The sequence below is a fragment of the Cibotium barometz genome, chromosome 44, assembly GCF_041138505.1.
Source record: "Cibotium barometz isolate CiBa-2024 chromosome 44, ASM4113850v1, whole genome shotgun sequence".
NCBI lineage: Eukaryota > Viridiplantae > Streptophyta > Polypodiopsida > Cyatheales > Cibotiaceae > Cibotium > Cibotium barometz.
In genome coordinates, this window is record NC_141089.1 from 26371696 (window position 1) to 26385237 (window position 13542).

At 39.5% G+C, this 13542-nt stretch overlaps 1 protein-coding gene across 1 annotated transcript; it reads left to right on the top strand.

The window, feature by feature from the left end:
- The first annotated feature begins 11151 nt into the window (after positions 1-11151).
- LOC147613129 (uncharacterized) lies at positions 11152-12358 on the top strand. Its single transcript, XM_086782046.1, has 2 exons — positions 11152-11778; positions 11894-12358. The coding sequence occupies exons 1-2, from the start codon at positions 11201-11203 to the stop codon at positions 12168-12170; spliced, it is 855 nt and encodes a 284-aa protein (XP_086638172.1). The 5' UTR covers positions 11152-11200; the 3' UTR covers positions 12171-12358.
- Positions 12359-13542: the final 1184 nt, after the last annotated feature.

Below are 13542 nucleotides of genomic sequence, written 5' to 3' on the forward strand. Positions count from 1 at the left end.
CACTCACTCCTCTCTAAACATAAGCATAAGAGGAACGTGCACTAAGAATAAAGCTTTCTCTCCTATCAAAATTCTCTGACACCATAGACACAAAAGAGCAAGGACATAAGATAAGTCAAAAGCATATGATTTCTCAAGTACTATATCAAGTATAATAGTTAATTTTTTAAAAAAAAATTCTCAAGGTCTAATGTGATTGAGGATAAGATGTTTTTATCGTCAAGGACGATGATTTCTTAACGGGGAGAGAATGTAACATACCTCTAAGATTAACCAAGTTATGATTAAATATAATCTTAAGTTTTAGATGCTACAAATTTTAGTAATGAATTCTAGCAAGTCTCCAGCAAAAAAAATTCTAAGTGTTAACATTAAGTGAAAATTCAAGTTTGAGTTTTCTATTAGTTAATATGCTCAAATGTAGCCTTTGAGTGTGTATATAGGCATGCAAATCAAATTTGATAAAAAAGTAAAATGTGACCTATGTTTGAAGTTGACTTTCACATACAGCTAATTTTGGTGATTCTACCCGTGCAGACCGCACACATTTTGGTAATTTTAAGTACCCACATGACTAGTTTTTTATAACCGTGCGTGAAGTTATGCCTGTTGTAGGTTGTAGCCCTCATAGCAGATCTAAGAGGCTTGCCAAATCTATAAATAGTTCTTCACAACAACTTTTGGAGAGTAGACATGGATTCCTAATTAATCAAGACATCTTCAAATATATCGGGAAAGTACACAAACTTTCTTTTTATTATTTTGCTTTAAATTCTTTTGATATTAAATAAATAAATCGATAAAGTGCTTATATTAGAGAATCTGAGTCGATATAGGGTCAATGAGTAATTCTTAACTTTCTTAATTATACATGATCGCCTTAGTCTACACGACTCATAGAATAAACACTTTTGGTGGGGTAAAGAATTAGAAGATAGAATATTAGACTGGTTTATGACTAGATTTCAGGTATAACCTTCATTAGGGGCTATTTTGTGAAGAGTTTATCCTTTCATGTGATATGAATCAGATGTTGAGATTAAGACAAAATTTTCAGAGGACAAGAAACTCTACAAGAGTGTATGAGACTTTAGTATGCCAAAATCTCTTTCGTTTTTAAGTTTTTAGAGTGCAAAAGGAGGCACTTGGCTGTTTTTTACAGTTTTATGTTGAAAACACAACTTTGGCCATTTTGAACGCTCTCAAAAAAACCTTAGAACATATTTTTAGAGAACCATCACAAAGATATGTTTTTTAGAGCGTTAGTATTCCTAAAACTTTGTAGTTTTGACTTTTCTCTAATTCCAAATAGATTGGAAGATATTACTCTCCCAAAGAGACCAATTGTCAAGCTTTGGTTTTAGCAAACAATCCTTTGGAAAGTGTTCTACACAACACCCTAGACAATATCTTTCAATTGGTGGAAACTGTGGTACTATTGTATTGGATCGAGCTACTTGCCTTTGGCGATGTGGACAATCACGAGCCCAATGGGCTTCTCCGCACTGATAACAAGGGCCCATTAGTTTGTCTTCTACTTTCCTTTGCTGCCATTGACCTGAGGGGCCTGGAGTCCTAGGTTGGTAGCCGCCTAGCAACATCAAAGAATTTTGTTCCCCCGGTTGAGGCTCCAGTGCTTGGCTTGGATATGCGTGACTTTCAAAGAGATTTTCCTTGGATGAATATGATGCATATTCCTCCTCCACATAGCTTGAGTTTACCAAGTCTCTACACATATTTGAATTATTGTAGTCAACAAACCTCACAGGAGCAGTCCCAGGAGCAGGAGGTTGAGCTCCAAGTACAGGTCATGCTTGCTCTTGTGCCATCGGTGGCTTATGTTCAAAACTAGTATACTGTTGATGCATTTGTGGAGCCACTGCACCCCTTTGCTGCTCACGCTCTTGTCTCATTCTTGCAGTGCGAGTACATTCCTGTGTGGTGTGGGTATAATTCCAAGCACAGGCCTAGCACCACTTCTTTGTGGGTTGGTTTGTGACTAGAGGACAAAAGGTATTACATTCTTCGATTTTATGGTTACCACCACATGCTCCACAAAGATGAGGACCTGTAGGTAGTACACTCCTCATTCACTTCTGCTGTTGTTGTGGCTTCATGGGTGGGCGATAGGTTTGTCCCAATCTCCTTAGTACTAGGTTAGTTATCTGGTCTGGATTTACTAGTCCGTTAGACCCTGAACTTTGGTCATCACCCCACTGATCTCTAGGTTGCACCTCAGGGCCAGTACCATCTTGAAATTTGAAGTTATCTGTGAAATCCATAGCATCATGGCAGCACTCATTGAAATTTGTATGCTTCTTTGCATAGAGATATGTGTGCAGTGTTGAATTTTTGAGTCCTTTTAAGAAGAGAGAAATTAATTGACTCTGGGTAGGCTTCTCATCTTCTGGGCAACAAGTAATGTACTGCTTCATCCTATTTACACAGTCTCTAACACTCTCAGTCTTGCCTTGTTTGAAAGAGTAGATGTTTGCTACTGTGTCATGCTGAATCCCCATCAAGGAAAAAGCAACAATGAATCTCTCTTCCAAAACTCATAAAGAATATTTGTCTGAAGCCTCTAGTGCCTGAAACCAAGCAAGGGCCTTTCTCTCAAGAGTGAGCCCAAATCCTTCAACTTGCGTATGCTTGTCAGTCACTTGCTCAGTTCGAACTGCTTGCCTAAATGCTGCTACATGGTCATATGGATCTCTCGACCCTTCGTACTTCTTTACCAATTTCTGAAGAGTTGATGGCCTTACTCGTCTTAAATACTCATCAGCAGGCCTACGGCCTCTCACTCTCAGTAGTGGTTCCTCTCTTTGGTAAGGTAGCTTTTCACGATATTTTTTTTTTTGCGCGCAGACCTTTTCACGACGTGAAAGTGTATAGGAGGGTCTTACGCCGTGAAATGGATATTATGCAGATTTTTTTTTGAAGTCTATAAGGAAATTCAAGTTTCCTTGTGTGGAGGGAATATTTTTTGAATTTTAAATTGGGGAGATATGGGCATTTTCCCAAAAAAGGTAAGTAAGAATTAAAAAAGTCAATACTTTTATGACACCCTCTTACACCCTTCATAAATGACTCCCAAAAGTGGCCATTTGCCAACTAAGGGGCATCTTTTCATTTAATGCTCATTAGCCTTAATGAGTTATGGAAAACAGTGCTTAAGAATTAATTCAAGATTAATTTTTCCTCCTTTTAAATTAATCAAGAGTCCCTAATTAATCCTTAATCATCAATAAATCCACACCGTTAAGCACATGATTAGATATATCCTTGGATTGCTAAGCTTTATGCTTAATCTAAAATGTAAATTAACTAGTAATCAAAGATTAATTAAGCCCTTAATTTTAGCTCTTTTCTTTATGCAAATTAGGCCAAAGAGAGTAAAAAATTCTCTAATTGGTGAAGAAATTGATGCAATTAGATGTTTTGACGCATCTAGATGCTCCCAAAACACTCAAAAACAATAATTTTGACACCCTACATTATCAATTTAGATCCCAAAAATGCATTTTCTAGTTTTTTTCCTCTTAAATTGGATTAATCACCCCTTAATGATAAAAACTAGTCAATTTAGAAAGATTATTCTTTCAATAAGCCTCTTCTATGGCCATGGACTCCATATACCTACTTATATTAACATCAAATATATGCTCTAATTGAATGATTGGGATAAAGTACAATGATTGGGATGAAGTTAGGTAAACTCTTGTAGAAGAAAAACACATTTTTCTAATTCTAAGTAAAGAGTGTATTATACATTACTACATAGACATGCGTGAATTATTAGTAGTTTTAAAGAATATTATATCTTTTCATGGACCTTGTTTTTTCTATTTTGTTATTTGACATGAAAAGTGAAAAAATTTTCACCTTTAAATTAATAATATGCACATTTTTTAAAAGAAGTTTGAAACTATGCTTATTTTGCAAAAGATAGAAACATTTTTGTTTAATGTCTCCAAAAGATTGTAAAATTGATCAATATTTAGGACTAGTGAAAAATCAAGATAGCCTTGCAAATGAAAACTCATGAATCATTAACATTTTTCATGACTCGATTTTTATAGTCCAAATCATGTCATTATGACTGTTTGTAGTAGGCAAACCCTTAATGAAGTCCATTGATATATATTCCTAAGTATTATTAGAGATTGGTAGAGTTGTGAGAAGTCCTTGGGTCTTACCTTTATAGCTTTAAATTTTCTGACAAATAGAACATTAAACCATAAATTTTGCTACTTCTTGTTTAAGATAATGCCAAAGGAATTATCTAGAAACTAATTGCAAAGTAGCAAAAACACCTCAATGATCCCACATGTATGGGAGGTGATGCATTTCCTCCAATACAAACTATCTGAAAGGTTTTGTAATAAATAATCTCTTCTAAAAGAAGAGGAAACCATTATGACACAAGTAATCACCAATAATAGGTTCTAATAATTATCTTTAAGCTTGATCCAAGCTTCATAAAAGCTAGAGCCATGCTCATAAGACTCTCTGATAGGACTCAAGGGTTCACTCTTAATCTCACCGAGATGTTGTGGACACTAGGATGTTGTTTTTATTTCCTAGTTGTTGATATTGGATCATGGGCTGAAAACTATAGATAAATGGAGCCCATTTCATATATCGGGATCAAAAATCAGAGGTTGGGTCAACAAATCATGAATGCTATGTTGGTTAATTTTGATTAAAAACTCAAATTTCATTAAATAATACTTCCAAAGTCTTGAAGCATGAACAAAAATAGTTAATTTCTTGTCATACGTACTATAATTTATTTATATTGGTTTAAGCTTATGACACTCTCATAGGTAATGGAATATCCATCTTTCATGAGAATAGCCCAAAATCCTATCCCACTTGCATTAGTAACTACTACAAAGAATGGTGGTTTAAAATCTGGTAACCTAGGAACTAGTGCATAAGTCCAAGATTTCTTAAGCTCAATAGAAAAGGAATGGTCCTATCTGCAAGTGTAAGATACCACCAATACCGTCACTAGGGATAGGGAGGCACCTCACTCAATAAGATCAATCCCAAGCCATTGTGAGAGCTATCTCATCAATGCCTCTCTTGGACAATCTGATTTATGAGCGATCTCCATAGGGTTGGGGTTCCTACCTAAAATGTAAAGGATCTCTTTTTTCGATTTCTAGCCTCTCGTAAGGAAACACTCGACTCATCAGGTCCACCCAACCACTCGCATCCCAGTGACTAGAATGGTTCATCTATGAGGTTTACCTAAATTAGGCACATTGTTTCACTGATGCAAATTATAACGTGATTCATTTATTCATCCTTGTGCATAGGTTCCTTTATCCCTTAATGATGAATACATTCTTTTTCAATCAAGTTAGCCTATATAAGAAAGAAATTCATCATAAAAAATAACTATAGTTTCAAACCCTTGACATCTAGAGTTTCATCCATCTCTAATCCTTGGCTCACTAAGTCACAAAAACAATCTAGACCTTACAACCGTTGTGGTGGCAAAAGTCACTCGCAGAGTAGAACGAGAAGTGTCCCCTTCACCCTTCACCCTCTTCTTGATATGGGGACCTTTCCAACTCAGGCTTGTAACCAATAGAAAGATCGGCCACCCTGCCCCGTTACCCAACCAAGGTGGTTGACCCGATCTGTAAGTATTTCTAGAGCCGGTTGTCCCCGGTGGGGAGTACCCGGTTGCCCCAAACCAATCACTAAATAGATCACACCGCAATGGTTGCCCCAAAACTGATCTAGTCACAATGGTTACCCTAGGGGGAAGTTCCCTAGTTCACAAATTCATCATTCACATTTAAAGATCATGTTTTGTCTCAAAATCTTTATGATACCAACATAAACAATTCCACCATCGTACTCATGGGGAAAACTTTTTAGCAATAATGCAATGCATACATCTTCTTCCATATTTTAGTTCATGGACTGCAAGCTATGTGGTTAGGCTTCTCATTGCATTTAGGTGAGACTCAAGAGGATATCCCCTATTTAACTTAAGTTCAAAGAGTTGAATTAGAAGGTTGATATTTGAGCTCTTAACTTGAGCACCAAAAAATGTGTCCAACTCTTCCCAATCTTCATTTGAAGTGCTTCTTCCATCTATGTGATGGATAAACTAAGCACATTAGACCAAAACTATGATGGTAAGAGATTTCTCATCCTTACTAACCCATAATGCTTCTCCCTTCATGGTGTTAGGATTTCTTTCCTGCCCATTGGAAATGATGTTAGAAGTGGTGCACCACTCAGGAACCGCGACCAATCTGAGGTCGAGGGCTCTCTCTCTCTCGTATCTCGTACACCCACTCACACCTGGAGGGATGAGAGAGCCCCAAGGGTATTTGACCCTTTATATAAAGATGTTGAACACCACTTTATGCATAATACGGGACTAAATGCTTCCACGTGTAAGTCGAGGAGGAGGAGCTTCATTGCAACACCCTCGTGAAATTGCAACATGCACCAACCACCTTTTAAAGATCACCATGCATAGGCAATAAACTGATTACTTTAGACCAAAGCTATAATGGCAAGATATTTCTCATCCTTACAAACTTCATAATTCTTCTCCCTTTTTGTGGTTTTAGGATTTATTTCCTTCCCATTGGAAATGATGTTAGAAGTGGAACACCACTCACAAATAACTGCGACCAACCTGAGGTCGAGGGCTCTCTCTTCCTCATATCCCATACACCCACTCACACCAACAGTGTGTTGGAGGGATGAGAGAGCCCCAAGGGTATTTGACCCTTTATAAAAAGGTGTGAAACACCACTTTATGCATACATGATTAAATGCTACCACGTGTAAGTCGAGGAGGAGAAGATTCATTCCAACACCCCCATAAAGTTGAAACATGCACCAACCACCTCCTAGAGATCACCATGTATAGGCAAGCACCTAGCCACCCATCCAAGAGGTGGCACCCTCCCATTGATAGAGGTGGAGTGTAGTTTTTTACATGGACTTGACCTACCATCGATATAAAGGAGGTTCGTCCAATCCAATCAACTGCAAGCAACACCACCGCCTGACCTTGAGCAACAATGGGCACAAGGTTGTGATACCATGTTAGAAGTGGAGCACAACCTACAAACAACTAGGTCCAACCTCAGGTCGGGGTCTTTCTCTCCCTCGTATAACATGCACCCAGTCACACCAAAGGTGTGTTGAAGGGATGAGAGAGCGACAAGGGTATTTTACCCTTTATACAAAGGTGTGTTGGAGGGATGAGAGAGCGACAAGGGTATTTTACCCTTTATACAAAGGTGTGTTGGAGTGATGAGAGAGTCCTAATGATATTTTACCCCTACTCGGTCCAACATCCATGTTAGAAGTGGAGCACAACCTACAAACAACTAGGTCCAACCTTAGGTCGGGGTCTTTCTCTCCCTCGTATACCATGCACCCAGTCACACCAAAGGTGTGTTGGAGGGATGAGAGAGCGACAAGGGTATTTTACCCTGTATACAAAGGTGTGTTGGATTGATGAGAGAGTCCTAATGGTATTCTACCCCTACTCGGTCCAACATCCATGTTAGAAGTGGAGTTAAACCTACAAACAACTAGGTCCAACCTCAGGTCGGGGGCTTTCTCTCCCTCGTATCACATGCACCCAGTCACACGAAAGGTGTGTTGGAGGGATGAGAGAGCAACAAGGGTATTTTACCCTTTATACAAAGGTGTGTTGGAGTGATGAGAGAGTCCCAATGGTATTTTACCCCAACTCAGTCCAATCTCTGGTTGGGGGCTTTCTCTCCCTCGAATCCCATGCAGCCAGTCACACCAAAGGTGTGTTGGGGTAGGGATGAGAGAGCCAAGGGTATTTTACCCTCTTTACAAAGGTGTGCAACAATACTTTATGCGTATGGGATTAAGCTATTCCACGTGTAAATTGAAGAGGAGGAGCTTCATTCCAACACCCCCCTGAAGCATGCAACACTGGCACTAACCACCTCCTACATATCACCATGCATAGGCAGGAACTTAACCACCCATCCAACAGGTGGTACCCTCCTACATATCAACACTGGCACTAACCACCTCCTACATATCACCATGCATAGGCAGGCACTTAACCACCCATCCAACAGGTGGTACCCTCCAATCAATAGAGGCAAAGGGGAGCTTTTTACATGGCCTCGCCCTACCATCCATATAAGGGAGGTCCGTCTGATCCAACACTACCTAGACTACAAGCAGCACCACTGCCTAGACCCTCAGCACAGTGAGCACAAGGCTCTCATATCATGTGAGAAGTAGAGCACCACCCACAAACAATTACAGTGAAACTGAGGTCGGGGGATGTCTCTCCCTTGTATCCCATGCACCCACTCACACCAAAGGTGTGTTGGAGAGGTATGAGAGAGCCCCAAGGGTATTTAAACCTTTATAGGAAGGTGTGCAACACCACTTTATGCATATGGCATTAAGCATTGCCGTGTGTTAGTCGAGGAGGAGGGACTTCATTCCAACAAATGCTCCACAATCCCTTTCTCATTAATGTAATTTTAATATTATTTTGCCATGTATGAAAGTCTGTTCCTTAAAATTTATCTATCTCGGTGGCCATTACGGAAGGTCTTACCTTAGATAGCCAATGTCTACTCCCTTTATACAAGAAAATAAATGATTAAAAAAAAGATTGAGCCGAAATGATCCCTCCCAGAATTATGTATGCATGAGAATAAGTATGGAAAAATTTCTAAAAATGTGGAACAAAATCTAATTCTGAGAGCTGATACACAAAGAACTAATTCAGATAGCTAAGTCTGATACACAGAAAACTAATTCAGATAGCTAAGTCTGATAGCTGACTCAGATAGTTGTTTCAGACAGCTGAGTCTGTGAGTTGACTTAGGCAGCTGACTCAGAGAACTACTTCAGCTAGCTGATGTAGATAGTTGACTACTGAGAATTGATTTAGTTAGCTGATGTAGACAGATTATTCAACATTCTAATTTTGTCAATTGATTTAGTAAACTTGGCTAAAAAAGTAAACCGGCCAAGAACGTGAGCAGAAATTGTGACAAGTGGCAACTGCTGTCTGTAGGTAGAGCAAGTCATTTGTAGTCATCAATAGGTTATTGGCACTCAATAGAGTAGGTGATTGACTATCAGTAGAGTAGCAATAGGTCATTAGATGTCGGCAACAAGTCGTCATATTGTTAGTAGCAGGTCATCCGACATTAGCAATGAATGTCAGCAGGTACATGGAATGGTACACGTGAAGAAGCTGGTAAAACATACAACTTCTAGCAGTGCACCGATCACAGAAGTGGCATGCGAAAGCTAATGTAGACAGACAAAGGTGCACGTGAAGTTGATGTAAATAGATGGAGTTGCACATGGAGCAGATGTAGATAGATAGAGTAGCTCATGGAGCGCAAGCGATATGGCATGAGCTAGTAACTCCAAAGAGGCTATGTAGATACGAAGGGATGAAATCCTAGCCATCTCATCAAGAATGGTGAGGGGGATTCCATCATGCTCTTGATAGCACCACATATCATGGGGAGGAGAGGAAGAGCTTGGAACCTAGAAAGCAAATTGTCATTGGAAAGCCTGAGACATGACAAAGGGTTGGACATTAGGTCAAAGCCATTGTGCCGCATCATTGTTGCAAAGAGGGCCTAGGCTGCTGTACTTAGTGCGAATGAGGCTCAATTGCATGACTCTATCCAAAACTGTAGGAAAATCAAACTCGACTTGGTAGTAGGCCACACCCCAAGGGATGGATATCTGTTATCTTTCTAGGCTTGCTTATAAAATAGATCCCGGAGATATCCACGCACTGAGCGGCTACCCACAATCTTGCATACCAAGGTGAAGGCCTCCCAAGATGTGATTGTTGAAGAAGCAAGGAGCTAGAGGTTTTCTTCTAAAAAATAAAGGTAAGGGAAAGGGATGGAAGATTGTTGCAAGTCCCCATTGTCATTGCCTACTGCGTAAAGAATACAATCTAAGGGCTTCTATTGTAATGCTCAATGTTCAGGTGCTCACATTAAGGCTTTGTGTCTACTTCATGTGTGACATTGAAAAAAGTATAGTATATCATTAATTTTTAAAACATCCATATGTCTTTAAATGGTCTATATACATATATCTTTCAATGGTTTATATCCTATATCTACTTCTTATCAAATGATCTAACCAACTATCTAACAAGTGTTCAGAGGGAAAGGAAATTGAGATGATTGAATAAATACAAATACAGTGTGAATTGCCCAAAATGTAAGCCTATTTTTAAGACTTTCCTCCTTGAGGAGATATAAAGAGGAAATGTGTATGTGTCCTAAAAATAAGTTTCTAGAATGTTGCATATAAGGGTCTTTACGTATCTACGTATCATGGAGCTAGATTTTCAAGCATAATTCTTGTGGTGGACAAGAAGATGAATGAGGTAAAGTGTCGAGATATAAAGAGGAAATGTGTATGTATCCTGAATGCTTCCTCTAAGTGTCTTTACACATATGCGCATGATGGAACTAGATTTTCAAGCGTAATTCTCATGGGTGGGGAGAGGCACAAATTGGGAAACCACTGTCAATTTCTCAAAAATAGTAGGATCACTTGCACTTTTCAGAGAATGTGGATGATCCAACCTTGATGTGTAAAACATCACACACCGTGGAACCGGATTTTAAGGTGTAATTCTTGTGAGTGGGGAGGTGGATGAGGGATCCTGCTCAAGTGGGCATGATGTTTTGCACTTTTGATCACTTTTTTAGGTTTCAGCCTTGATGTGTAAAGGCCCTAATTATTGTGCATTTGCACTAACACTAGTAGTCATGGGCCATGTATGGTGCCTTGACATTCCAAATTATTGTGCATTTGCACACTTGTATGACACTAGTATTGACATAACATGTCACATGTGATGCGTGGGTCAAAAAGAGAATGATGTCGGTACATAATTATATTTGATTTTATCATTGTAAATTGTATGACTTCAAAGTTTAAACACACATGTTGGGAAAACGTGACTATTTGAAAGACAAAGCGCACATGACACCACGTAGTAGTGCGCTGTGTTTGGATATGGGTGGGGAGTCGGATAGCATGTAAGGACGAGTCCAAGCATCCTGCATAAAATCCTCTCCTTCGTATCTCTTCCAGGCATACTGATCGAGCATATCTAGTCTCTATAACTAAGAATCTCTTGCGGAGCCTGCCATTGCAGAGGATGGTTCGCTGTTGGGAAAAATACATTTCCAAGGTCCATAATGCGGTGCCGTTGGACCCTTGGGCTAGCGATGTGCGGTTGCTTGATGTTTTGATTGAGAGGAGGAGCAGCTGGCTAACTTGGCGCCGCTCCAAGGCGACGATGGCAAGGGTAGGCTCCATGCTCAGTGTGGGCGTGAAGAATGCCGCCAAAGGTTGGAAGGAGAACGTGGAAGAGCCCATAACGGCGGGCTTGGACATGATGGAGAGTGAACAACGTTCCACAACGAAGGCCGACATTGCTCCATCAAGTGGTGAACTAGCGGCCATGAACTTGTTCAGGGTGGAGAGCATGGCCGATATCCAAGCTTCCATTAAGTCCTCGACTTCGTTGCTGGCCTCCATAACCGCAGGAGGAGCAAGCGAGGCACAGTTTGACATGCAGGGCTCTAAGACAGTCAACCTCACCGTAACTGGCGTGACGTCCCGCCGTGTTATTCTGGACACTCTAACGACGATGGTGAGCAAGCATACCTCGATGGAGGAGCCTTATTGGAGGCCCGATACATCACAGCCTCATCTCAAATGGTCTTCTAAAAGGTATAGCCCTTTAAAATTTTAAGGTACCCGAGTTTCTAAAGTATTGATCAAGGATTGATTTGCTGCATCGTCGTTGCCATCTAACTTCATTAGCTTCTATTTGTTGATAACAAAGGGGCCAAGTTCTGTGGGTCATTACCGAGATCATCTATGCAAACAAGATCAAAATCAAAGCTGTGAACACAGGAAAGGGAAGGAGCAAAGGGAAAATTATAGCAACAACACTAGTGCCCAAGGCTGGAGAGGTAGGTACATCCACAGAACTGGAGAAGGAGAAACGAGAGGTCTGGACGGTGGAAGCCGCCAAGGACCAGTCCTCTTTCCCCTTTGCATTCAGGATGACGAAGCTGGAATATGACGGGATAGGAACACTTGAAGCAAACCCTTCTTGAGAAGAAGGAGCACCTTGAGCAACAACGCATGGCGCCATTACTTTTCGTGCGAATAAACCAAAAAATATGCCATGCCATTAATTAATTCTAGAGAGTTTGTTCTTGTCTTTAATACCTTGCTCTATGAAAACATAATTATAATGTAGTATTCCGTATTGCAAGGGCTTGTACACGACATACAAGATTAAAGAGCAAGACTTAATAAAAGAGCACATATCTTAAAAATTGAGCATCCTTTATGAATGTTAAAATTAAGATCTTCACAGTAAGCTTTTGTGGGTGATGGATTTCTAGAGAAGAGGATCATACACCATGTTCTATGGAAGGCATTACATGTAAGATACACATAAGGTTCTGGTTGACATAATTGGAAAACCATTCACATTTATATATGCAAGAGTAACCAATCCTTGAAGATAGATATGAAAACAAGGAAGACTCAACCAATATGCGAGATGCAAAGACTCGTTCATAATTGGGAAACCAATCACATTTATATATGCAAGGGGGTAACCATCCTTAAAGATATATTTGAAAACAAGGAAGTCACACAACATGCCTATTTTAGTCCCATTCTCTCGCTCCAAAATTCCACTCGATGAAGCAACAAAATGGCCAAAAGAGTGATGGAATCCACCCACAAGCATAGAGATTCTTCCACTTCACACATAAGGCATAGTATTTCTAGAAGGGAGCTCTCACACCATGTGCAAAGTTTGGGATATTTACATAAGAGAGCTATAATGCCATGTGCAAAGTTAGGGAGCTTTACATAGAGCTAATTAAACTAATCCAACCATCAACTACAATAGAATGGCAATATACCTGTGTTATTATAACTACAAGCCTTGGCAAATGTCACAGTCATTTCACTATTATTGACACTAGTATATTTGTTGCACAGTGTGAGCACTAGTATATTTGTTGCACAGTGGGAGCATTGCTAAGCAACATTATTAGCAGTGCAAATAACGCTACGGAGCAGCAAAATAACACTGCTAAAAGTAGCATTATTTTTCTATTATAAACGCTGCTCAAACAGTGAAAATAAACTTATAAAAGTAGCATTATTTTTCTATTATAAACGCTGCTCAAACAGTGAAAATAAACTTATAAAAAAAGCTGGGGGCAGATTGGGGAGTTTTGACAAAATTCTCGAGTCTGCCTCAAATTTTTTTTAAAGCTATGTATCCTAGCTTTTTTTTTAAATAAAGAGAGTTGAAAGAAGTGGACAAACACATTTACAAAAGCATATATTCACTGAGTTTAAATGATTACAAAATATTGATAAGGCTTTTAGCCATATACAAAATAAAGCTAGAAAGGGATTACTAGTCATCAACCTCATCTTCATCGACATACTCATCGTCAT

Coding starts and splice junctions, on each gene's coding strand:
- LOC147613129 (XM_086782046.1), top strand. CDS start 11,201: ATGGTTCGCTGTTGGGAAAAATACATTTCCAAGGTCCATAATGCGGTG. Junction 11,779..11,893: donor CTCAAATGGTCTTCTAAAAG/GTATAGCCCTTT, acceptor TTGATAACAAAG/GGGCCAAGTTCTGTGGGTCA.